General features: G+C 50.5%; 10 protein-coding genes across 10 annotated transcripts; 3 read left to right on the top strand and 7 right to left on the bottom strand.

Moving 5' to 3' along the window:
- Positions 1-2,005: 2,005 nt before the first annotated feature.
- Positions 2,006-3,802, bottom strand: APUU_41659S (uncharacterized protein; the record flags this gene model as incomplete). Its single annotated transcript, XM_041704867.1, has 1 exon — positions 2,006-3,802. The coding sequence occupies one exon, from the start codon at positions 3,800-3,802 to the stop codon at positions 2,006-2,008; it is 1,797 nt and encodes a 598-aa protein (XP_041557409.1).
- Positions 3,803-5,961: 2,159 nt separating this feature from the next.
- APUU_41658S (GMC family oxidoreductase) lies at positions 5,962-7,774 on the bottom strand (the record flags this gene model as incomplete). Its single annotated transcript, XM_041704866.1, has 3 exons — positions 5,962-6,908; positions 6,957-7,679; positions 7,732-7,774. The coding sequence occupies 3 exons, from the start codon at positions 7,772-7,774 to the stop codon at positions 5,962-5,964; spliced, it is 1,713 nt and encodes a 570-aa protein (XP_041557408.1).
- Positions 7,775-8,997: 1,223 nt separating this feature from the next.
- Positions 8,998-10,119, bottom strand: APUU_41657S (NAD(P)-dependent alcohol dehydrogenase; the record flags this gene model as incomplete). Its single annotated transcript, XM_041704865.1, has 3 exons — positions 8,998-9,304; positions 9,355-9,784; positions 9,837-10,119. 3 exons carry the CDS (start codon positions 10,117-10,119, stop codon positions 8,998-9,000), a joined length of 1,020 nt encoding a protein of 339 aa, XP_041557407.1.
- Positions 10,120-11,282: 1,163 nt separating this feature from the next.
- APUU_41656S (uncharacterized protein) lies at positions 11,283-12,483 on the bottom strand (the record flags this gene model as incomplete). The annotated part of the gene is made up of 3 exons (XM_041704864.1): positions 11,283-11,503; positions 11,554-12,225; positions 12,273-12,483. The coding sequence occupies 3 exons, from the start codon at positions 12,481-12,483 to the stop codon at positions 11,283-11,285; spliced, it is 1,104 nt and encodes a 367-aa protein (XP_041557406.1).
- Positions 12,484-13,501: 1,018 nt separating this feature from the next.
- APUU_41655A (bZIP transcription factor) lies at positions 13,502-13,860 on the top strand (the record flags this gene model as incomplete). The annotated part of the gene is made up of 2 exons (XM_041704862.1): positions 13,502-13,647; positions 13,698-13,860. 2 exons carry the CDS (start codon positions 13,502-13,504, stop codon positions 13,858-13,860), a joined length of 309 nt encoding a protein of 102 aa, XP_041557405.1.
- A 244-nt stretch (positions 13,861-14,104) lies between these two features.
- Positions 14,105-14,753, bottom strand: APUU_41654S (uncharacterized protein; the record flags this gene model as incomplete). Its single annotated transcript, XM_041704861.1, has 2 exons — positions 14,105-14,424; positions 14,474-14,753. 2 exons carry the CDS (start codon positions 14,751-14,753, stop codon positions 14,105-14,107), a joined length of 600 nt encoding a protein of 199 aa, XP_041557404.1.
- Positions 14,754-15,420: 667 nt separating this feature from the next.
- Positions 15,421-16,342, bottom strand: APUU_41653S (flavin reductase family protein; the record flags this gene model as incomplete). The annotated part of the gene is made up of 2 exons (XM_041704860.1): positions 15,421-15,924; positions 15,980-16,342. The coding sequence occupies 2 exons, from the start codon at positions 16,340-16,342 to the stop codon at positions 15,421-15,423; spliced, it is 867 nt and encodes a 288-aa protein (XP_041557403.1).
- A 474-nt stretch (positions 16,343-16,816) lies between these two features.
- APUU_41652S (MFS transporter) lies at positions 16,817-18,662 on the bottom strand (the record flags this gene model as incomplete). Its single annotated transcript, XM_041704859.1, has 4 exons — positions 16,817-17,054; positions 17,101-17,232; positions 17,287-18,273; positions 18,337-18,662. 4 exons carry the CDS (start codon positions 18,660-18,662, stop codon positions 16,817-16,819), a joined length of 1,683 nt encoding a protein of 560 aa, XP_041557402.1.
- A 2,275-nt stretch (positions 18,663-20,937) lies between these two features.
- Positions 20,938-22,089, top strand: APUU_41651A (Zn(II)2Cys6 transcription factor; the record flags this gene model as incomplete). Its single annotated transcript, XM_041704858.1, has 1 exon — positions 20,938-22,089. The coding sequence occupies one exon, from the start codon at positions 20,938-20,940 to the stop codon at positions 22,087-22,089; it is 1,152 nt and encodes a 383-aa protein (XP_041557401.1).
- A 421-nt stretch (positions 22,090-22,510) lies between these two features.
- Positions 22,511-23,362, top strand: APUU_41650A (peroxidase family protein; the record flags this gene model as incomplete). The annotated part of the gene is made up of 3 exons (XM_041704857.1): positions 22,511-22,616; positions 22,660-23,205; positions 23,256-23,362. The coding sequence occupies 3 exons, from the start codon at positions 22,511-22,513 to the stop codon at positions 23,360-23,362; spliced, it is 759 nt and encodes a 252-aa protein (XP_041557400.1).
- Between the last annotated feature and the right edge of the window lie 65 nt (positions 23,363-23,427).

Raw genomic sequence — 23,427 nt, 5'->3', positions numbered from 1 at the left:
GGATATCGCCCTCCCAGGACTCTGGAGGCCCTGAGAAGGAAAGGAGTCGCCGGCTTGTGCGTTCACATGCAGCACGACGAAGGATCAGCTATCTCGACAATGCATTCAATATTCCGATCAAAGATGCGCCGCATGGCTCTCAGGACCCATTTAGACCCGTGAGTAGTTCTGCAGCGTATCTCCCCGCGGTACATTCGCTATACCAGGACAGAGAAGTCCCGGAGAATGACTCCGAGGAGAATGCTCAACCGGGCCAGGTCAGCACAGGGACCCAATATGGAGACACGGTTGGACCCCCTGACCTTGGACATATTGCAATGAAAAGAATGGACCCTTTCAGAACATCCCCGCTCAGCAATTTACCCGATGACATTCTCGAAGAATGCCTTCAATACAGTTCGTACATCTAGGGATTATCGGGACACTTCTGACTCTTGCAGGCGTATCGGTACTGTGGCCCAATCTGATCCCCGGAAGCAGGGAGAACACTGCGCTGCAAGCATGGTCGCATTTCTACATCGTGGAAGAAGCTGCCTGCTTTGCACTGTCCCTTGGTGCCCTGGCCCATAAGCAGTCCAACAGTTTAAAAGGTCATGATGCGCGACGCTCGCAGCTGTTAAAACGAAGACTACTGTACGTCGAGATGGAATCAGCCAGGGCTGTCAATCAAGCCCTGGAGAGCCCTCGCCGGCCCATCACCGACTCATTAATCTTGAGTGCCCTTTGCATGGCAAACAACAGCTCGGGAGAGCCTATTACGCCCAGCCAGAGCATGTCGCCCTTTAGAGCTCCTCTTCGCGAACTGCAGTGGCTCAACATCTACGCAATGAATACGTCCAACGTTGCCCACCAGGCCGGTCTATACCACCTTATCCAGTTGAGAGGAGGCCTCAACAGTATCGAACTACCCGGGCTGGCTGCCATTCTATCCTAGTAAGCCGTTCTTTCATATCAGTCTGTTCGTAGTGCATCTGGACTCACAATTGTAGCTCTGATATCCTCGCCGCGAGCAAGTCCCTGTCCCGACCGCGATTCCCCTTCTTTTCACTACGAGGCAACCATACATCTACAATGCTCGACATGGTGCCGCTGGACACCGAAAGCGCCCATATCCAAAACCGCCAGTTTGGATTTTCCGCCGAGTTAAGCCAGCTCTTCGAGGCCGTCAGGTCTTACATCCACCTCCTCGAGGGAATTGAACAACGTCGAATTCCATTAGATCTCTCAAAGATCGCTGACCAACGAAACTTCATCCAGCACTCTGCCCTGTGTCTTCCACCAGGCGTCCAGATTGCAGGACCCTACCCAGGGAGCCTGTTATTGTACGACGCATGCCGCATCGCCGCACTCATATTCTGTCTCGGTGTGGTGTTCCCACTCCCATATGAGACATCCCCCTTGCCAGTTCTGGCGGAGATGTTGAAGCAGGAACTTGAGAAGATCCCCTGGTCTCATTTGGAGTCACGGCGCGAAAACGAAGTCTTGCTTTGGGTTGTTGTGATGGGTGGCATAGCCGCAGCAGGGACAAGGGAGAGGCCCTGGTTTGCGGCCCAGGTCCACAGTTTAGCTAGGAAGAATAGTGTCCGTGGATGGAGCGAGCTGGCAATTATTATGGAACGTATGCTTTGGCTTGGTAGTGCTTGTGGCCATGCAGGACGAGAGTTGTGGGATGAGGCTGGGGGTTTGCATTTCAACCGTGATCGATGAGCATGAGCCGCTCAGGGTTTTATTCTGTATTTAATGATGTTATGAGAGTCTATTTCCAGATAATCTACAGCTCTTCTTCAACGTTGGCTTCAATCTTTTGCGGGGGGATTGAGTTATGTAGAGTTGTTTCTGTCTGCTACGTATATACATTCTGATGGTTTGGGCGTAGTTGTCAGCGGATCTAGTTCAGGGGCCACCTGCGGGACAATTGAACTGTCAAGTGAAATAAATTCCGTTAAAATACCATACTAACGATAAATGGCAAGATTGAAGTTTCCCTTGACCAGATGTCCACTGACTAACACTCCTCCTTTGTAGCCGCCGTCTGTGTAGGCTGATTCCGGCCCAAGTAATGCGTCTTCGCAAGCATGTTCCACTTATCCTCCTCGGTATCCAGATGGTTAAAGCAGAACCAGAAAGCAATGCCACCTACAAAAGCGATACACGCAATGACGGTATAGTTCCAAACCAGCAGGGGGTCGTCCGACAGAGGAGTAAATGCCTGGCCAATAGCGGCAGAAATGGCACTCATAAACAGATTGACAGCCATGACAAGGGACTTCATGTTCTCTGGGGCCTTGGAGAAGGCATATTCGTACGAGGTGACGTTGGTCAGGATCTCGGCCAGACCGATGAGGACGTATGGCAAGCATTGAGCCCAGACGTTGATAGGGGCTGGGTCACAAGGGACGCCGTCCACGGTGCGGTTGGAGTACCATCCACACGGACTCATTTTGTAGATATAATACTGCATCACAGCAGACGCAACCATCGCCAATGTCGCCATGAAGAACCCAGACGTCATTCGCTTGACAGGGGTAAAGGCAATCCCGACCTTGCGGAGGGCGGGATAGAGGACATGGTCGATAAGGGGGACCATGATCACAATGGAGATGGGGTTCAAGTTTTGAATAACGTCGTTCGGGACGCCGTTCAGCTGCATTGTACCGGCCTGGATGGTGAGGTTTCCAGTCATTTGGTTGTAGGCGAGGAAGAAGACAGGCAGGAACAAGAAAACCTTGCAGGCCATCAAGCCGCGACGGACCTCATCAACCCAGGCATCATCGTATGTCATCCACAGGGGTCGGTCGGATATAGCAGTCCTGGATGGCTTGGCTGTTTCCCAGTCTACCTTGAAGAAGCCGTTGGACCGTTTCCTGGCGTACCAGTACATGCGAATCAGTTTCGACAGAAGGGATTCCGTGGGAGGGGTCAGCTTGTATTTTTTGTGCTGAGACCAGAGGACCAGAGGGGCGATGAGGAAGAGGATGGTGGGAATCAAGAATGCAAGCCAAAAGCCGCGGAATTTCTCGACATAGACCATGCTGATCTGGCCGGTGAGGGAGCCGACGTTGATGAAGAAGTAAAACCACAGGAACAGTCGAGAATTAGTGATGGCTGGATCGATAATGATGCGCTCGCCGTCACGCTCCTCCACGCGCATGCGATCGTCTGTGTTCTGCTCCGCCAGTAGAGGGGAGACATTCGCTTTGAAGAATCCAGTACCGACACAGAGAGTCATGAGGCCAATGATGAACGCTCCAAACGCTGCATCCGCCTTGACGATGACTGTAGGAGAGGCAGCAGCAACGAGCACAACGTGGGCTACGGTGGAAATACCAATGGCAAGATGGAGGGTCCAGAACCGACCCATCCTGGCATCAGCAATCCATGCACCGAGAAGAGGCGTCAGGTAGGCGAAAAACTGGTTGAACAGACTGATACCCTGTGCGGCCTTCGGACCCATGCCTAGGGCTCCAGGTAGGCCATCGGGAGCCGCACCGGTCGTGGACCCAGGAGGCAGTGGGTGGTTCACGAAGTTGGTGTAGAGAACAGCAGCGCCATAGTAGGAGAATCGTTCGCAGAGCTCCACAAAGGCAATCGTCCACATGGTCCAAGGGATTTCTCCTGAGACTCGCCGCAGGGTTTGAAGCTCCTCTTCTGTGGGCTTGTCCGGCCAGCTATCGTCAGACGCGGCTTCGGAGATATGGTGGCTGTTCTTTGAATCATCGATCTGGGTGGGGACGTTATTATCGGCAATATCAAGACCATCCGACACGACAACGGTGGGTTCATGATTGTTGGTGGCTGCCATTTTGTGTATATACGCGCTTTGCAGCGGCGGACGCAATCGAGGTTAAACAACAATGGCCTTCGAAATCATGGACGAGATGGTATAGATATATTTTAGTACCAAGAGGCCATATCAGCACACACAAGCGCAAAATCACGAAGCAATCTTGGAAAGACAAGCCACGCGCGGGGGTAGAGGCGAGAATGTAACCTGAGAAACCTGGAGATGCTCGCGTGAGTAGATAGCAGTCTTGGAACCTGGCTATTGGGACACTCTAAAACAATCCTGACTGCTCATATGCTGGGTTTCTGCAGGAGGTTACATCGAGCAATTACCAAGCCTCCAGGCAGCTCGCCTATCCAACTTGTGGCAATTCCTCTCCAGGGAATCGCTTGGCCACGGTAGGTGTGCCAACTCACGAAACTAGTCCATCAATATGAGCTGAAACCGGAATACATGGACTGGAGATAATGCCAGACTGGACAATCAATTCATGCATTCGACGTATGGAACGAGGTTGTATAATTAAAGCCCCTGTAATGATTGAAGCAGTAGGTTAATGGTTCCTGTGTTTGCCCTGTTTACAGGCTCGCGTATATAACCACCAATTTTAACATCAAAGCCACCACGGCCGACCCTGCACTCTGATTCATGGCGAGCTCACCCCTGTTACCTATACCAGCCTCCTTTTAGATTAGGTCTGCAGGGTAGCGGACCCTTGGCAAGGTCCGTGACCGAAGTATCTTGGCAGTGCAATCTAGCTACAAGTCAACGCGGAGATACCAGCCGTTTCTGGCCGATACACTGAACGAACGCATTGATAGCCCAGAACAACTGGGATGTAACGTCGGTTTACTTGGCCCGGCAACTTTCATATCGTTGTAGGCATGACCATCGTGTACCAACTGTCCGGCTACACTCCACGCTTGCAATATCACAAGGCGGTCCTTATCCACGCCATTCTTGAATATGGTAAGGAATTAGGTATACGGTTGTTTTTTCGCCGTCTTTGCGATATCTAATTTCTATTATTTCCGTTGCACAACTGACTTCGGCCAATGGACGCGCTGCCCGGTAAAAGCTCCAGCCAAGCCCTAAAATACCCGCCAAAGATAGGGAAAGCAAGACGTGGTCTTGGGAGCACTGCGACTATTCCTGATGCTATCAAACATCCTGGAACTATCTGATGTAGCGGTTATCTACGGCGTAGGCATACGCTCGAGCTGCCAAGTGCCGAGTCCCTGATAAAGCCTCCCAGACAATTTCCACCATTTGTCTCATCCCCACGGAGATATTTGAGGCCAGCTTGCCGCCAGATACGGGGCCGCCAATCTGGAAATGGAAATACCCCCGTCCTTGGGTGCCGGCGTGGCGTTACCAAGACACCAGCGGTGATGGTGAGAAGCTTAAGGGCGAGGCAAACCCCGGGTAATTAAACGTGGCAAGAATAGGTCGTTAGTATGATAGGCCCAAGCACGAGGCCTGGAGAAAGTAGTATTAAGGTTCTCACAATAAGGTTGCAACTTGCTGTGCGGTGTATTCTGCTCTGAGACAACGTCCCTCATCTGACCCCAATCACCTTAGTAAATGCTTGGCCTGCACGGCCATTCCCTAACGAGGTGTTTCTCCGAACTCTGGTCCCAAACAAAGGGGCACAGCCAAGGCTCTGAGGAGATCCGAGCGCTGTTTGATAAGTGCAGGAGAGCGTGGTTTGACTTGGCCTCGCCCGATAACTCCAGCACTCACCATTTGGTCGGCCGGGCCAAGCACACTAGGTGTACCTGCAACTGGGCTTGGAGTATTACTATCTCAACCCAATGAGGGTCGTGGCTGATATGCGGAGATCTTGTGATACTGGGAACCATTCCGCTTCTGTGCCCGCCCAGCTCAACACTTACTCATGCCTCCCATTCCGCAGGAAGAAGAGGTGTGATGGGGTATACCGATGTGGAAACTGTCAGAAGCTTTGCGGGAAAGTCCGACAGAGCCCCGAATTACTACGCAGTAGATCAATCATGACATTATGCACTGTGCGAGTTACTGTTGAAATCTATATATATAGCGAGTTACAATCACCCCAGTCTTCAGCTAATGGGCGACCGAAAGTCATTCATACGGTAGTTCGCCCCATAACAACGGAGTATGTTGGATATATAACCATCAGACAACTATCTACCATACTAGTCCAGATTATAATCTTCAAGTAAAACTTCAGCACACGTGGCACCAGTAACATACGCAGTAGTTTGCGTATGATTATTCGGCACGAATGGCACAGCACTCAAATCTGCAACCCGCAAACCCTCAACACCAAAAACGCGAAAGCGGCTGTCAACGGCGGCATCAGGATCGCCAGGCCGTCCCATTTTCACGGTCCCAACAGCGTGTAAACCCGCAAACCCATTTTGCCTCCAGTATTCCAGAATGCCTTCATCGGAATCAGAGTCAGGGCCCAGAATAACACCTGTAGTGTCCTTTGCAAATGAGGGATGGTTAATAACCTCTGACATATGACGGAATGTCTCAATACAAGCGCGACGGTCGAAGGCATGATCAAGGAAATTAGGATCAATAAGAAGAGGCTCATCCGGATCCGCCGATTGAAGCCGTAGTTTCCCGCAGGATTGCTGGTTCATTACAATCATGGCAAACGCAAGATAGCTGTAGTCGTCGCCAAATAAGTCGGGTAGAACAAAATGGATTGGAAAGTGCGTGATGAGCTCGTAGTGCGGGATTGTCTCGCGGTTCAGAAACTCCTTCACTGACTCTGGCAGCAGCTTGAATTCCTCCGACGAGCTGAGACGGTCTGATTTAAACCAGCCAGCGCCGATTTGGCACCCATACCGAGCCCATGGGCCACTTCCGTCCTTCTCCCACTGCTCCATTGCAGCGTGCATGGCCTTCTGATCGCGAAAGAACGAGTTGCGGTCATTCGTCTGGGGATTTCGCCTCACAACGAAAGGCGCCAGGAAATGGTCGATGAGATTCTGTCCAATAGCTGGAATATTGCAAACTATCGGAATGTGGAACTTCTGGAGTTCGCTGGCTGGGCCAATACCAGAATGCATCAATATCTTCGGCGTTTCGACGGTTCCGGCACAGAGGATGACCTCTTTCGTAACAAAGTCTGAGAGAGTCAAACAAGTATATAACAAACAGGAAAAGAAAGGCTTACATTTCGCGTTTTTCAATTCCACTCCAACTGCTCGCTGTCCATCAAAAACGACGCGCTGAACTGGCTGGTCCGTGATTACCATTAAGTTGTCGGGAATATCGACGAGCAGGTCGGCTGCAGTGGACCTGAGACCAAATGAAAAAGAGTTAAATCCGAGGGACATTCCTAGTGGATTTCCGTCATTGACGTCCAAGTTCCTTTCGAATCCTGCTTGGTCAAATATGTCCAGTACCAACGGGAGATCTGCTTCGAATTCTCGAGCAAATCCCACCCGCAAGGGCCCAGTGAACCCATGATGTGTAGGTTTCGGGGCGGCATAAACTGTATTGTTGCTGGTCCTTGCCGCGAGACTTTGCTCGTCGAGGCACTCAAGAGCCTTCAACCGCTCCTGGACCCTTTCCCACGAGAAGGCATCATCGCCCACGTCTTCAGCCCACTTGTCGTAATCGTCTCGAGCACCAAAGGCCCACGTCCCAAAGTTGATTGCTGTACTTCCGCCTAGGCCCTTTCCGCGTGAGAACGGTAGTTCGCGGTTGTTGCATTGCCTCTGGGGGGCAGTCTTATATCCCCAGTTCGTATGCTCGACTAATTGCGTGCTCCAACGCTGCCCGTCGACGCGCAGCGATTTTGCATCGTTCTTGCCCCCGGCTTCCAGAAGGAGAACTTTTGGTCTGCTCTTCGAATTTGCTAATGAAGATGCTACAGTGCATCCGGCAGGTCCGGCTAGAAAGATCAGTTCAGATACTGTTACTGTTGGCATATGTGTGCTGCCTACCTCCGACGACAATGAAGTCGTATCTGTTCGAGTTACTTCCCATACCCAGATGACTTCTAGAATAGGAACGTTATTGTATAAGCTTTCACGTTCAGATCAGTCCTACTGGTCTCCGTATTTTCTCATCTGACGAGGCATTAGCCCCGGTTTATATCCAGGTGCCATGAGGGAGCCTCATTGCATTCGACCCTAAGAAACTGCTGCCTATATTCGCAGGCTTTTGTGTGAGAGGCCATCAAGAAAGAACTGGTGTATAAATTGAGTTCCGGTGTTTGTCATTCTCGGCTTTTATGCTCGGCGTTAATCAATATAGGGATCTACGACACGAGGGTCAGATCCCGATGCACGAAGTCACCCAAATCAAGACCAGCGGACATGCACTGGGTGCCTTACTTTGGTTAGTTATGCCGTCATGTAAATTAGACGTTGAACCCCGGGAAACCATCGGCCAAACTAACCGGATGATTGATGTGGGTTGATTTCTAATGGTTTGAGCCACGCCACTGCCTCGGAACCAACACTATTCAACACCGGACTAGTTCTAGAATACCGGTATAAGGATAGATATCGCACTTCAATATAAGTCAGCCGCGGGGTTACTCGGTGTAATATTTCTTTGCGGCTTGTGCAACAGGGCATCGTCCACTCAACCATATATGCCGGACAATCATCCGCTCCGATGATGACCCGGCCACTTTCATTCAGGACAACGCCTGTTCTATTCGACACGCTACTGTTAGATCGAGGATGCATAGAGAGGATCACCTTCGGGTTGTCGCTAATACTAATGGCAAGGCCAAAAGCCTTCACAGATTGACAGTAGCAGATATGAGCGTTGTGCCGCTAATGACAAGCAACCACACACAAACGACGACCTTTCTCACTGGGATGACTTGTGGCAATATAATTAAAATCGAATAAGGCCTGAACTCTATATGTCTTGTGTCTCTACTAGGCTTTAAGCAGCGGTTGGTTCCTGTTCACACAAAGTATTCTTTAGAAGCTAAAGTAAGAACGTCAGTTTTTCACGGCCCGCGTTGCAGTATTATTTAAGGGGAGTTCATTACATATCGTGCAATAGTATTCTTTTATTCAATTTATAAGAACTGCGGACTCGTTATTTAAAGGCACATATTATGGTCTGCATGGATATTAGGGCAGCCGCACTCCGAAACGTTTCCCGTGAAGGGCCTTGGGACACGCAAGAAAGGTTAATTCACATAGTCATAATATCACCTGCATTAAACTCGGGGAGCCAAGATACATTTAAAAACCATTGCGAGCCACCCGTGGATCACGAACCAGAACAGCACGATATCTCATCCTGCCCTCACGCAGAGTCTGCATTGCGGCTTCAACACCATCACGGGTCAGTGGGAATTTCATTGTCGTCGGTGTGATCTTCTTCTCGGCGGCAAACTTGACCAGGCTGCGAAGGCCTTGTCTCGAAGCAACCAGCGATCCCTGGATCCGAATGCCGTTTTGTACAAGTGGGATAGATGGGATTGTAAGCGGAGTGAACTGCACGGTTAGAAGGTATATCGATCCATGAACATTCATGAGAGGAATGATACTGGAATTTGGCTTAGTATCTCGTAAGTTAATGACGGTTGTAATACTCACGATGGCATGTCCACTTCATGGTTTCCACAGAGCAGTAGATGATCGAGAGGCTCGAAGTCTTCTAATTCCTGACCAGGCGCAAAAACATGATATTCAGAAGCACCAAATTTGTATGCCTCATCCCTTTTGGCTTCGGACCTGGACAGAACAACAACGTGGCACCCCATTGCTGCTGCGAGTTTGATCCCCAGGTGTCCTAGACCTCCGACACCCATAATACCAACACGGTCCGTAGGTCGGACATCGTACTCCGTCAGCACCGTCCAGACAGTGGCCCCAGCACACATAAGAGGAGCAGCATCTGCAGAATCATAGCCATCTGGAATGGGAATCACAGAGCCGGCATCCATGACAAACCCTTCTCCAAAGGCGCCAATGTCGAGATCATGCCAACCGTACCACCTTTTCTTCTCGCAGTGCTGATCCAACCCTGAATAGAGATATCAATAACATGACCAATCCATGGCAAATAGATAGTATACCTGTAGAGCACCATCGGCAATTCCCACAAAAGAAATGTGTGAAACCGAAACCAACCCGATCTCCAATTTTGACGTCTTGTACGTCGGACCCAATCTTCTGGACAACCCCGATGCCTTCATGGCCCAATGCCTGTCCAGTGGTAAGAAAGACCTCATCAGAACCGCAAAGGCCTGCGTGGGTCATCTCAATGAACACCTCATTGGGCTCAAGGATACGTGTGGTCTTGTTAGGGACGATTTTCCCCTCGGTGGAGCCTCGATAAACCTCAAAAGTGACACTCATTTCAATTAAGTAAGATTAGCATTCGAGGCTAGTTGCCTTTTTTCCTGTTAGCAAAAGCCCGGAATAACAGGGCTATAAATACTCTGCGTTGTTGCATACAGTTATTCCAGCTCTTCCACGTTGCTTGGTAAGAGAGCAGCCGGACAGCAGGGCTTTACCTCGTACCGGTTTTGTGTAAGTCTCTAGCCATCACTTTCCGGGGTTCAGAATTTGCCGTTTAAGGATATCGCATGACGTGTGGATAAAGTATAACGGCGTATTGTTGCGCTCCAGTGTTTGTGGCGGAGAGTAACGACACCATTGCCACTCAGGGTCGAGAACTCAACTATCCGGCACATCTCTTTCGAATCCAACCATGCGCCATGAAGGTAGCACCATCAATGTGCGCCACGTGGTAGTCTACTTTAGCGGTCCCTTGTGTTATATTCTTATGCTTGTCCGGTAGAAGGTTCAAGCCACGATTAAATCAGGAAATCGCATGGGGTTTGTGAGCCACATTGCAATCTTCAGTGCAATAGCGAATGTACGCCATACGGTAGATAATCAAGAATGGTTTCCCGCCTATAATAAGGATCGCTGTACCCAGAGGGCAAATTGTCCAGCAGTACAATAGTAGACGTGAACCCGGCTGGACAACAATTTGGTTTTTGAAAGGCAAAACGGCAAGCACCGAGAGCTCGTTAGCCACGCAATATTCTGTAACCCCTACGAGCCTGAACCTACTCCTACTGGAGGATCCACCGTACAATAGTCACAGCGAGTGTTGTATTGAAGTGTACACGTGCTAAAAATGTCGAGAATTGCGGTCGTGAACTCGGCGTTGCTGTTGAATAATGTGCTCGGGCAGTGATAGTGTATCTGCTTTGCCTGTACGAGTATTCTGTGCTTCTCCGATGTGAAAAGCCCTGTTCAGGCAGCAGTCCTATGAGCGGTCCAATGGCCCCTTTGCACAATCACATCCAAACATACTTTCTGGTGGTGTTCGATTGTCCGGCTCACGTTCCACATATTCGGGGAGTGTAAATGCTGATGGAGAGGCCCTGCAGGACAGAATCCGACATGAGAGAGACCTAGAGAATACCTGGTCGTGTTCCCTGTCTGGGCCTGTTTGCTGGGTCGAGAACGAAAGTACAACCTGTAGAGCAGGATATGTCATTAACCTTTCAGTCGAGTGAATTATGAACGCGGACCTTTATTCTATGTTTGATCATCAGCCCTTCGTAGGAGCTATCAATGTGTAGTCTGTCGGCAAAGTTCCTCGTTGTCATCTCGTGGCAGCCAGGTAATCTGATATCTTCCTGCAGATTGACATGGAGCTCATCATTGAATTGGTCACGCTTATCCCCACTGCCTGATAGATAGAGCTTCTCACAACTGCCAGTTTCTGGAGTTTAATTAGCCATGCAGCAAGCGGAGATTGTCATGCACACATACCTTGACTGTGTGGCTTTGGATGAGCCCCAAAGAGAAGAACATCCTTCTCGGGTTGGAAGTAATGCAATGTGCCATTCTTTCTATAATGCTTTACATATTCAGTCACGAATATTCTCACCTCTCGACAAACGACCTCTCCGCTGGCATGTAGAGCAACAGAAATCGGTATGTAGCTTCCCAGAGAGAAAGCCTTTCCGGCAACTTGAAATGAATACAGCAATCGATCGTCCCACGATCCGAGAACCTGTCGAGATAGGGACAAGTCCGGCGCGTCCTCCGCCGGTGTACGAATGACCGGCACCTCCAGCGAGCGGCGAACAGTGGGCTTGAATAGACCTGGCCTCTCCACAATGGCCTCCAGTTCATACTTCACCGTGCCGTACCTGGTGTGCGTTGTTTCAGGCAGCCAGCTACCAATCGTAAATTCAAAATTGTACGACCGAGATCCGACAGCGAAGATCTGTGAGTCTGCCACTGATCGCCCGTTATTCCGTGTTTGTCTTTTCGCAGCGAACGGGGTTCCGTCTGACACGTCTTGGCTGCGAGTACCTGTGTCTATGCATGGGATGTACTCCTGGTATCCAGGTGGACCACATGTTTCCCCGATTGGTACTGTATTATCGCTGAAGCAGACTTGCGCTTCGGTGAGGAACTCGTCATATTCGGGGATTCCTTCGCTATATCAGCCTGGCCAAGTAGGGGAAGTCAAGAGTGAGTACCGCCAGGCCAATCTGTTATAGCACGCCCTCGCAAAAGAACTGTGATGCTGCTGACCTGAACGCTTCGCTTAGTATGCACCTGTAATTTACCACGAATGACAGCGGACTTTGCTTTGCTTGGATCGACGGCTTTTCTCCCTCTGAGGAATGTCGCCGGCTCAACAAGTGCGATCGACAATGCGATGTCTGTGCTGCTTGCTACCGGCCCCATCCTGTGTAGATAGTAGCTTGCTTGGTATTAGCCGAATTAAGCCAGGGTAGTATTGCGCAGCCTATTTGACCAAGGGGGTGAAGTCCATATCAGTAGGCTATTATCAACAAGCACCGGCGTCTGGCCAGTTCCCGCCACTATAATTCAGCCGGTTAGGCGTCCACGGTTCCCACGCACACCACCACATGACGTCTGACAGCAGTTGACAGCACATTAAGGTTGGGCATTTTCCGGAAAAGACACACTCGGTCGTTTCTGGTTCCGCAATCGGCAACGTCAACTGCTATCCGGGACTAGTCCTGAGCTCACCTGCATGGATGGTGCAGGGTTTCGTGGATCCGAGCGTATTCCCTACGAGGCTTGCGGGTTCTGCTCAGGGTCTGTCCCCCAAATCCCGCCCTATGCCCGATATATCCGAAGCCTGATTTGATATCATAGGTCGATAGACTGTCGAGGCTGATGCGGAAGTCGCCCGAGGTGCTTAATCTGTTTGCACGTTGCTTACAACCGTGGTAGCAGCAGACCTTAGCATATCCCGAATCGATGCAATCGACATATTTAAAGACCAAATCATGGACCGCCCGCCGCTTAGAATTTGGTTTCTCCCTCACCTTTCAATACAGTTGTCATAGAGAGCATTATGGAAGACCTACAGTTTCTGGCGGCTTCATCACGACAGTCACCCATGCCCTGGGCCTTTTCGCGTTCACCAGTAAGGCACCTATCCATCCCTTATCTGTAGTTGACATCGATCCCTGACGCTGTCGCTAGGAAATCCCGAATAATTGGTCGGTGCCAACGTCTTCAGACCCGGTCCCTCCGATGCATTCACTATATCCTTCCTTTTCACGGCCAGACACCAGCTTCCTTGGCCAACCAAACAGCCCAAGCAGTACCATTGCGTGAGTCGCATCGCCTGAGCCGACGGATCCAAGAACTAACAGAAAGCTCCGCGATATATAGATATGCGAACCAGGACAATCTCCCTTATCCCGACCTAGCCCTCCAATCTCCTGACATGTACTCTTCTCCAAGCCCAGAACAATTATCAGATGTACCAAACAGCATTCCAACCGAGATCGGGAGAAGAAAGGAGGTGTACAAATCGCCCGAAGTAGATGCCAGTATCCGGAAGGAGAAGAAACGAATCCAGAATCGCATTGCGTATGTCTGAATCGCGATCCCCCGCGAGGCGTTTCTAACAGTGATACTAGACAAAAGTCCTTTCGCAAACGAAAACAAGACTACGTCGAGGCTCTGGAAATGCGCGTCAGGGAGTTGGAGGCAGAGCTCGAGGCCCATCGACAGGGGTCTTACTGTTTCGATGGACTCGTGGCTTCTCTTGTCCAAGACGGCTCCGTTGCTTGTCAGTCATAGCGGAATAAAAGTAGCCGGTCTAAAAAGATACAAGGTCAAACAGGTTTTCAGCAGTCTGGCGCATTTCAAAGGAATATGTTATTTGGCTAGGGTGTACCTCTTTCTCAGCAACCACCTCTGTTACATGGCGATCTAATACATCATACAGTAGTAAACAATATAAATCCATTAGTTACTTATGGCGATTTACCTACAGAGCTCCTATTTACACGCTTTCCCCGCGATGCTCAGCTACCTTCAACGTCTAGAGATTCTTGCGTTGAACCTGGACCTTGACACAGCTTGGGTTCTGGGGTTTGGCAGACTCATTACCCAGAGCCCAAGCCAGGGTCTCGTAGGTATACCCAGTGTAGTACGTCTGGCAAACGTACCAGTTCTTCAGGATCGTGACGTTCTGGGCAGTGGGCGGGGTGACGGTATCATCAAGATAGGTGTAAATGCCCATCTGGCTTTTCTCGTCGAACATGACCTGCTGCTGGTCATAGCCCGGCTGAAACATGGGCAAGGCGACGTTGCTGGAGGGGTCCACGTAGAAACTCATGGGCTCAGGCACAGGCTCTGGTACTGTCACTGTTAGGATTATGGTGGCAACGGCGGTACTAGATTTACATACGGTTACCGACGGGCAGTTTCCAGATAAGAGTGCTAGAAGGCTCGAGTCCGTCGATAGGAGACTGGGCGCCTTTCGTGGTGTTCAAAAAGAACTGCGAGCCGTTGTCGCCGGCCAGACAGAGTGATTCAATGGCAGCACCGGAGTGGCAGGCAGAAAGCTTCTGGCCATTGAGATCCTTGTCGGCGGACGAAAGGACCAAGTTGAAGGGTTTCGACTGGATCTCCTGCGCATTGGCGAATGCGACCAGGAGCAAAGAGGATAGGGCAGCGAAGGACTTCATCTTGAATGATTATATTGCTTGGATGTAGAAGAGAGGCTATTAGGGACTACACCGTCTTACTTATACCTTGTTTAACTTCGACTGGTGAGACATTCGCCCCAGAGCGAGCGAGACATTCAGCTTTGGTGCGAACGAGAGACCCAGCTTGGTGCTGATCAGGGCTGCTTCGCCAACCACAGCATGCTGCGCCAGAAGCTAAGGAAACGCGATGTGGATTGTGGATGGAGCGTGCACAGATCGCCGCAAATCCTGTTTGTCCGCACAGGAATTTACATCATTAAACTGCATCAGGAAGGTCGTTTCCACTGGTCCAGCAAGAATTCCCCTGCCCAAATGCTTAGCCCGGTAACGTCGGCAATAAACATTCAATACTCAACTGTCTACGGGAAATGCTCCTTTAGCGCAGGATAACATGTTCTGTTTCTGCAGAGCCTACTCTTGTTTAGTTTATTCGGCATAAATATATGCTTATCGACCCTGATCAACTCGCGGTACAGTACCAAAGCATGTACCCAGGTTCAACCCCTACTCGGAGTATAGGACATTGATGGATATTCCTCATCCATCATAGTGGATCATCATCCTTTCAGTGGATCCTGCTGCACAGCCTCTGCAGTGACTCACGCTTGATCAAATATATATATATACTTCTAGGCTAGATACTCTTCTATATCAAATTCTTAATATGCCCATCCTCTCGCAGCTCTCGAAAAGCCACTGGCCGGGGCAACTCGAATGCATTCGGACAGGCCCCGTACGTGATCCCCCCAGCCCTAAACACCGGCCTCAATTTCTGAATATCAGCCGTCGCGCGGTCCTTGCCCACGGCGTCGTCCCAAATATGGAACCGGATGACCTCAACAACGACCAGGGTAGATGTCCGTAGAGACGGATCCTTCTTGCTGAAGAAGTCCTGCACCGAGTGCAGCTTACACTCGACGGAATACGGCGACTCGGCCACATGCGCCGGTTTAACAAGATCACTCTTCTTGGGAGTAAGCCCTGAAAGAGGCCACTCAGAGACATGTCTGGGCGAATTGACCGATGCAAAATTGGCAGCTTCAACAACCCACTCGGGCGTAGTGGAGATACAAATCTCCTTCGTGGCCAGAAGATTCGTGAGCGTATCGTTCACCGACCTCGACGTAAACGAGAGTGAATACATGGGTGGCTTCCCAGCCTTATATCAGCCTTCTACCCAGTAGATACGACGCGAAGGCACTCACATCCGTAGAAGCACACTGCCAGAACGAAAACGGGGCCAGATTCGCCGTCTTTCCATCCGCCGACACTGTACTCGCCAACGCGATCGGGCGCGGGACTGTCGCTGAAATCAGGAGCTTATAGTTCAGCCATGGACCTCGCCCTTCCTCATACGGGTCGATCGTGATGGACTTGTGGTTCTTCCAGTCCTCGTCTGATGCGCCGTCGCCTGCCCGCCAGGTTGGATTCGGCGTCTTGGTAAACTGTACGCGCGCATCGTGGTTGAACGGTGGGCGACTTTTCTCAACAGCTGCAAAGTCGGTATGCGTGTTACGCTGGATTTGGGCCTCTTGATCGGGGGCCTCTATTTGTTGATTCTTCGTCATTTCTCTTGATAGGGATGGTATTAATTGTTGGAGTCGCTCGTTGCATGCTAGGGTGATGTCCAAGTATTTAGTACTTTATAACTATTGGCCAATAATTACTAATCGATTCCTTCTCGCAGTTACAAATCAGTCTGCAATTGTTTTAACATGAGAGCCCACTTTTGGCTGTGTTCCATCGATGCCCCGCGGCAATATTTATCTACCTGAAGAAATAGCACTGCACCCCTTACTAAATATCTGTAAAGCTCAACCCCTGAACCTACTGTAGTAATTATTTGGCAGTTTTCTATTCAATATTCACATAATGGTAATATGCGTACCCCCATTTTCGGTCGGCACGCCGGCAAAGACGCACTGAGATCCGAGGTAAACGCCATGCATAAATGGCTAATCTAGCTGCACCATGATTGGACAGTCATGAACTCATTCATCTTTAACTCATAACTATCTGTATCAATAGTCGATATAATCACATTAATCCCCCTTCTCAGTATACACCGATGGATCCGGTGCAAATTTACTTTTCCGACGCAGCGCAGGCCCAAACTTCATGAAGCCCAGCGGAATGGGGATCATGATTGCAGCCAAACAGCCTAATAGCGTTCCAGCCCATTGTACGCCGAGATTTTGGAGCATCTGGCGTGAGAAGAGGGGGAAGCCTGCGCCAACTGCAGATCGGAGGATCGTATTAGCTGCAAAGACGGACGCCGCACTGTTGCCGTTAGCATCTGCAGATAGCTTTGGCGAGAAATACATACAATTGCAGGTAGGAGTCGATGAGGTAGTTGAAGCACTGCAAGAAGATACAGTAGATACCGAAGCCGGTGAAGATACCCGATGCTGTCGGTGCCATCCAGTGTATACTCCCCGTGAAGCCTGTCCAGCCAAACCTGTGACTGTCAGTATATGCTATACAAGCCGTGGAGTAAGGTAGGGGAAAATACCAAAACAGCCCAATTGTAAATGCAACACCGCCCACGATAGCATGGGGCAGCCGCCACTCCGGAATAGGCACGTTGTTATTCGCAGCCAGCTTCTTCGTATACGATGGCTGCGTGAGCAACGTATAGACTCCAGCCAGGATCTCGCCGATAATAAGGCCGATGAAGGGTAAACTACCAACACCTAGGTTCATCCCATGGATTTGCTGGAAGACAATCGGGTACGCTGATAACAGCGCATACATCAGTCCGTAGATAAAGCTCATGTATAAGGTCACCAAGAACACAATCGGCTCTGTAAACAACATCCGAAACGGCCTACTGAAGTTGACGGTAATGATCTCGTTGAAATCAATCTCAACTTCTGCTTGCTTCGCATGGATTCCCCAGTTGTGAGTCTGCCGACGCAGGATCGCTGCCTTTTCAAGCAGAACAATTGGCGCGTAGGTCTCCTTGAAAAACAATAGAAGAAGCGCTGAACCTAAGAAGCCCATAATAGCAGAAATATACATCGTCCAGCGCCAGCCCAGGTAGCTCATTGTTATGAACCCACCGACAAACGGAGACGCAAACGGCCCAACAAACACCGCCATGGCAAACATCGCGATCGCAACGCCGCGTGTTCGGTTATTGTAGATATCTGCAAACGCCGCGGGGACGATCGCCAGCGGGGCTGCTGCAAACAGACCAGCAAAGAAGCGCGTTATCATGATAGTCTGAAGGTCTTTGGCTGTGGCGGTGCCGATGGTGAAAATGCTATATCCGAAGACGCCGGCTGTAATGGGCCAGCGGCGCCCGGAGAGCTCGGATGCAGGGGCCCAGAAGGTCGGCCCGGCTGCGAATCCCAAAACATATAGAGTCACTCCCAGGGTTGTAACTTCAGTGCTCACCCCGAATTCCTCGCTGGTTGTGCCGACGGTAGCGGAGTAGATTGCGCTGGCGAAGGAGGAGACAAAGGTAACGTAGGCGAGGATCACGGACAACATTATCCTATCCGAGTCAGTTTCCAATTGATAATCAAGCTGCCAAAAAATACATCGTATGCTGACTTACTTTGTCCGCGTCGGCCAGTTGTGCGGATGCATTGGATCGTGCTCGCCGTCGAACTCGACGACATACATATCAGGGTCCGGCAGCAGCGGAGGATGAGACTTGCCCCCACCGAATGGGAGCCATTTCTCAGGAGGTTCAGGAGGCCGTCTTGACCCAACAGTCCCCTGCTGCGTCACTCGCAGAGTCTCGATACGAGATAGCTCAACATTACTGCGCACGCGGGTGGGCCGTGAAGGGCGGATGGCAGCATACTCGGTGTCCTCGTGGGTGGGAGTGGCAGTTTCAATGGCAGAAAGGTCGCTATATCGATCGGCTGGAGAATGCATTCTTTCTATTTCTTAGAGTTCTACATAACTATCGTGGTGGTGATGGTCTTTTATTCGTGTCTAGGAACAGTCGGAAGCTGGAGACGTTGCGTCATTGATTGGGCCCGAGTTAACCGTGGACCGGCTGGGCCGAACTTCCTACGAGGCGAATTGCCCTAATCTGGGGCGGACTGGCGAGTTACCAGCCGAGTGTAACCTGCGGGACTTGAGGGCGGCATTCCCTGCAGTACCGTAGGGCTGATATGCTCCACTTGATCAAGGACCTATACTCTAGAGAGTCATCTAACTAGAGCTGGCATTGTGACGACAAAACACAATAAAATTAATACCTGAGAATATAAAGCTTACGTCAATTCGACTAATATACAGTCTATTTCGAATCCAGCCCAAGTGTCAGCACAATGGCCCCCCATTGCAAAGGCAGGCGTCGCTAACATTCCTTTTGGTCTTCCGCCCAGCGTATCCAGACCTTCAAGGCCCAGTTTTTACCCGGGGCACAAATCGTTATTGTCGTGATTTTATTATTGCTGCTTTCCTGGCAAGGCGATCGTTCTTCCTAGTTAGATCTCTAACGACACTGGAGATAGGACTGCACTAATAACACTACTTTTGATACTGTCTGTAATCCTGCCGACCACATCATGACTATACTGCAATACATTCACAGTAGGGCTAAAGGTGCTGGCGACACCATTGAGAACTGGGGCACTAGAGCTTTGCGTGGCGCCACTCTGTTATGTACATAGGCCCTAGCCTGCTCTACAAGTTTCCATAGGGATTCAACGGCCTCGACGGGCATTATAGATTCTTATAGTGGATATTTGGTTAGATTGACCGAATAAAGATAGATGAGACCAACTCTCATTAATGTAACTTGGGGCTGTTATTTGCCTGCTGGTATAAGCTTCCTGTCTGCCCATCACGTCGGTACTTAGAACAACACAGTAAACTACACCTCTTCAGCCTCTCCTTAAGATCCTCCGGGCCATCCTTACCGAGGTTCTAGTACTATATTACGATATAGCCTAAGTAAAGCGAGTTAACAGTAAGCAGCACCAGCCTTGATAAAATAGAGGCCGTACTAATATCTTAGAAATAATTATATAAGAGATCTGCCTAGTTTAGTACTCGGTCACCGACTATTTCCCTTCTATAACCTCGGGAAAAAAGCTGGGAGAATACTATATTTATATAAAAGTAATAACTCCTGCTAGCAGTACTCACTATATATTCCGCACTATTCGGCGATGCGTGGAGTGGATAGCTAAACAGGAATCTGCCAGGCCGGTACCAGCAGATCTGCCATACTCTCTCTAGGTCAGTAATCTTAAATTACGGTAAACAATTGCGAGCTGCTGTCAGCTTCTGCTGATACACAGACCGTCAAAGATAAGAAAGTCAGGGCCAAACTAATCCGGCACCGGAACTCCTTCTCGCCGCCGTGGTATCTCTCGGTTCCACCTCCCTTGTGCAAACAGGTTTAGAGCAGGCTGTTGATATCAACGGGCCAAGTGACATCGCTGGAACTGCTTTGGTGAATGTTGCTCGAGGAGGACATATAACCCTGGGCCGCCTTCTACTCAGGAAGGGCGCTGCCAGTGAAGATCACGTCGACTGCATCGAGCTGCTGTTAGACGCAGGGGCTCCTATCACGCGAACGTCGTACAGCAGCAGCGCCGAGTCTACCATAACATGGACTGCAACAGGAGGCCAAAACAGAGCGATGAAGCTACTACTAGATCCGGATGCAACCGTTGATGAGATGGGTGCGTCACGAGCGACTTCTCTTTCATAGGCAGTGCAACTAGGGTTTCCGCGCACGGTGGCGCTGCTTCCTTCTCACGGAAGGTACCTGAATATTCACGGCGCGGAAGTTTTCAAGCTGTGTGAGATCTGGTCCTGTAGGAAGGCACTGCTTGAAGGGGGCTTTCACAAAGTTTGCCCATGGTCATCCAAATCGGCGCTTTTGCGTGCCCTGAACAAAGTCGCGAGGACTTTGTGACATTATTGCAGGAGTATGGAGTTACAGTCGACTATTTTGATCGTACGAGGCCGCCTTGACCATATGCAGGCTCATTAAATGGCATGTATCTATCGACCTCTTATATTGATACATTCTCGGCCGTTTATAGGCTATCCGTTTAGCATATCCACATATTCTTGGCCTATTACAGAACAGGAATAGGCAGTATTTTCAGCAATAGCTGATTACTAACACCCTGTTCAGCTCGTATTCCGCTCTCCGTATTCCGTATTTTCACCGTCAACATCCCCAATGCCGTCGCGACGCCCCCATACAAAATCGCGGACTGGATGTAATAGATGCAAAGAAAAACGCATCAAATGCGACGAGGCCCAACCAGTCTGTAGCGCCTGTGCCAGGTACAACGTGCCTTGTGTTCCGAAGCCGCGACCTTCCAGGGCCAAACCTGCCAGGGCAGCACAGTCGTCTAGCAGCCAGCCATTAATATCGCCTGCACCGCCTATACCGACACCAGAGTCCAGGTCTACGATCACAATCTGGGAATTCGGTCTGCTCCATCACTGGATCCTCCACGTAGCGGACTCGTTCAACGTCAGCCCCGGGTTCTGCGATGCCTGGCGCAACCATGCCATTAAAGACGCCGTCCAGCACGACTTCTTCCTGCACATGATCCTGATGCTGTCCTGCCTGCATCTAGCCCTAACCAAGTCGCCGTCATTCACTGAATCCCACCGCGCCTTTATTCTAGAAGGCTGCTCGGTCGCAACGACGCGCTTCCGCATCGAAGCAGGGAATATCAGTGACTCAAACTGCCAGGCTGTCCAAGCCTTCCCTTTCCTCCTCTCCATCTACGCACTCGCGCTGGGGCAACTAGATCGTGAGGATAAAAGCGAAGAGGCGGTCCTGGATGAGATGATCCATATCTTGATCCTCATCAAAGGCAACTCTCTCATCCGCGACACGACCAATCCCTGGATGCAACTGCGCGGACTCGATGCCTGGATGGACGAAAAAGACATCCTCCTCCACGACCCGACTGAGCTACAATACGATCTTGATCTCTCGCGCGCACTCGGCGATTTACAGCCATGGATAGACTCCTCCGATGACGAGCCGACCGTTAAAGGAAGCAATACGAAGGCCGTTGAGCTGTTCAAGGGCGCCCTTGACTTCCATCTCAAATTGAATATCCGGCCGCTTGCATGGCCGAATGTCATTCAGAATGATTATCTGGATTTGCTCAGACAGCGGAACCCCATGGCGATGGTTATCCTGGCCCACTACGCTGTGATCCTGGGGCAGTGCAGCTCGCAGTGGTGGTGTTCTAACTGGGGAGTGCAGCTGGTGTCTGTTATTGCATCCATCCTGCCGCAGAAGTACGCAGAGGCCATTGCCTATCCGCTTCGTATGTTGAATTTAAATCCTGCGGATACGACGCGATGATCAGAGGCCAATCAAATACATACATAGTAATCTAACACTCACGCCAGTCAGGAAACGCTTTGCAGCTGACAACAATACAAGTAGTAATCCAAGCCAAGCCAGGTGCAAAGGCCAGCCAGCGTATACGTATAGCAGCAATGCCACTTAACAACGCTTCATCAAGATTCCTATTCGTCAGCCATCTCCGGCAGATAGACAACGAATCCTGACGCGGGAATAATAATAAGCAGTCATCACTGCCTGGTCATTTACGCATTATTTGGCCCGAACTGTCCGCCAAGATGGTGGTGGGGTCTCACGATGTCAATACGCATACGCTGGTGGCTGAGCACTCTATACGGTCAACATGGACTGCATCTTATACCATGTATATAAAGGAGAGTAGTAGAATGAAACAGTATACCAGTAAAACATCTCAACCATGAAGCTCGCATTCATTCTCGAAACAGCCTTCTTCGGCCTTGCTGCCGCATCCTGTCCCTTTGGGCATGGAAACCACAAGTACCAGAAAGCTCGACCAGAAGACAGTAAGTCGATTCCTCTCAATTGTTGCTGAATCTAACATTTCAGGCCGCTCTCCCTGTCCCGGTCTAAACGTTTTAGCAAACCACGGCTGGCTCCCCCGCTCAGGCAAAAACATCGACCTCGCAACAGTCCGCAGCGCAGTCGCAGGCGCCTACAACTACGCCCCGACAACATTCGACGAAGCCTTCCAGATGGCGCTGGACGTCAACCTCTCAACAACCGGAAACAGCTCAACATTCCACCTGGCCGATCTGCGCAAGCACAACGCAGCAGAGTTCGACGGGTCCCTGTCTCGCAACGACGCCTACTTCGGGGATAATCTCCACTTCAGCCCGGCCGTCTGGGAGACTGTCGCTGAACGGCTGAATCTGTATGACGCGGGCGATTGCGAGAAGGATAAATACGTCACAGTCGAGACAGCAGCCAGAGCCCGTGCTGCACGCGTTGAAGATGCGATGCGCGCAAACCCGGACTTCACCAACTCCAAGCTTGCGATGGAGGGAAGTCCCGGGACGACTTCGCTGTATTTGACTACGCTGTGGGATTATGAGGCGGATGGCGCGCCTAAGGCGTGGGTTAGGGCTTTCTTTGGTATGTTGTGCTCTCGCTGACTTCTCGTCCATTGATGCTAATTTTCGTAGAGGACGAGCGCATTCCGTATATTGAAGGGTACCGCAGACCTAATACGCCGAGGAATTTTACCCACATTGGGGATATGAATTCTAGGGTTCTGGCTGTTGATGGTTAAGGGGCAGTATCACTTTAGTTCAAGGGTCTTGATATCGGGCTCTTGATTGCATATTTTATCAGCCT

The sequence above is a fragment of the Aspergillus puulaauensis genome, chromosome 4 (genome assembly GCF_016861865.1).
Source record: "Aspergillus puulaauensis MK2 DNA, chromosome 4, nearly complete sequence".
Classification (NCBI taxonomy): Eukaryota; Fungi; Ascomycota; class Eurotiomycetes; order Eurotiales; family Aspergillaceae; genus Aspergillus; species Aspergillus puulaauensis.
The sequence above is the reverse complement of the archived record's forward strand: the minus strand, read 5'-3'. Positions and strand labels throughout refer to the sequence as shown.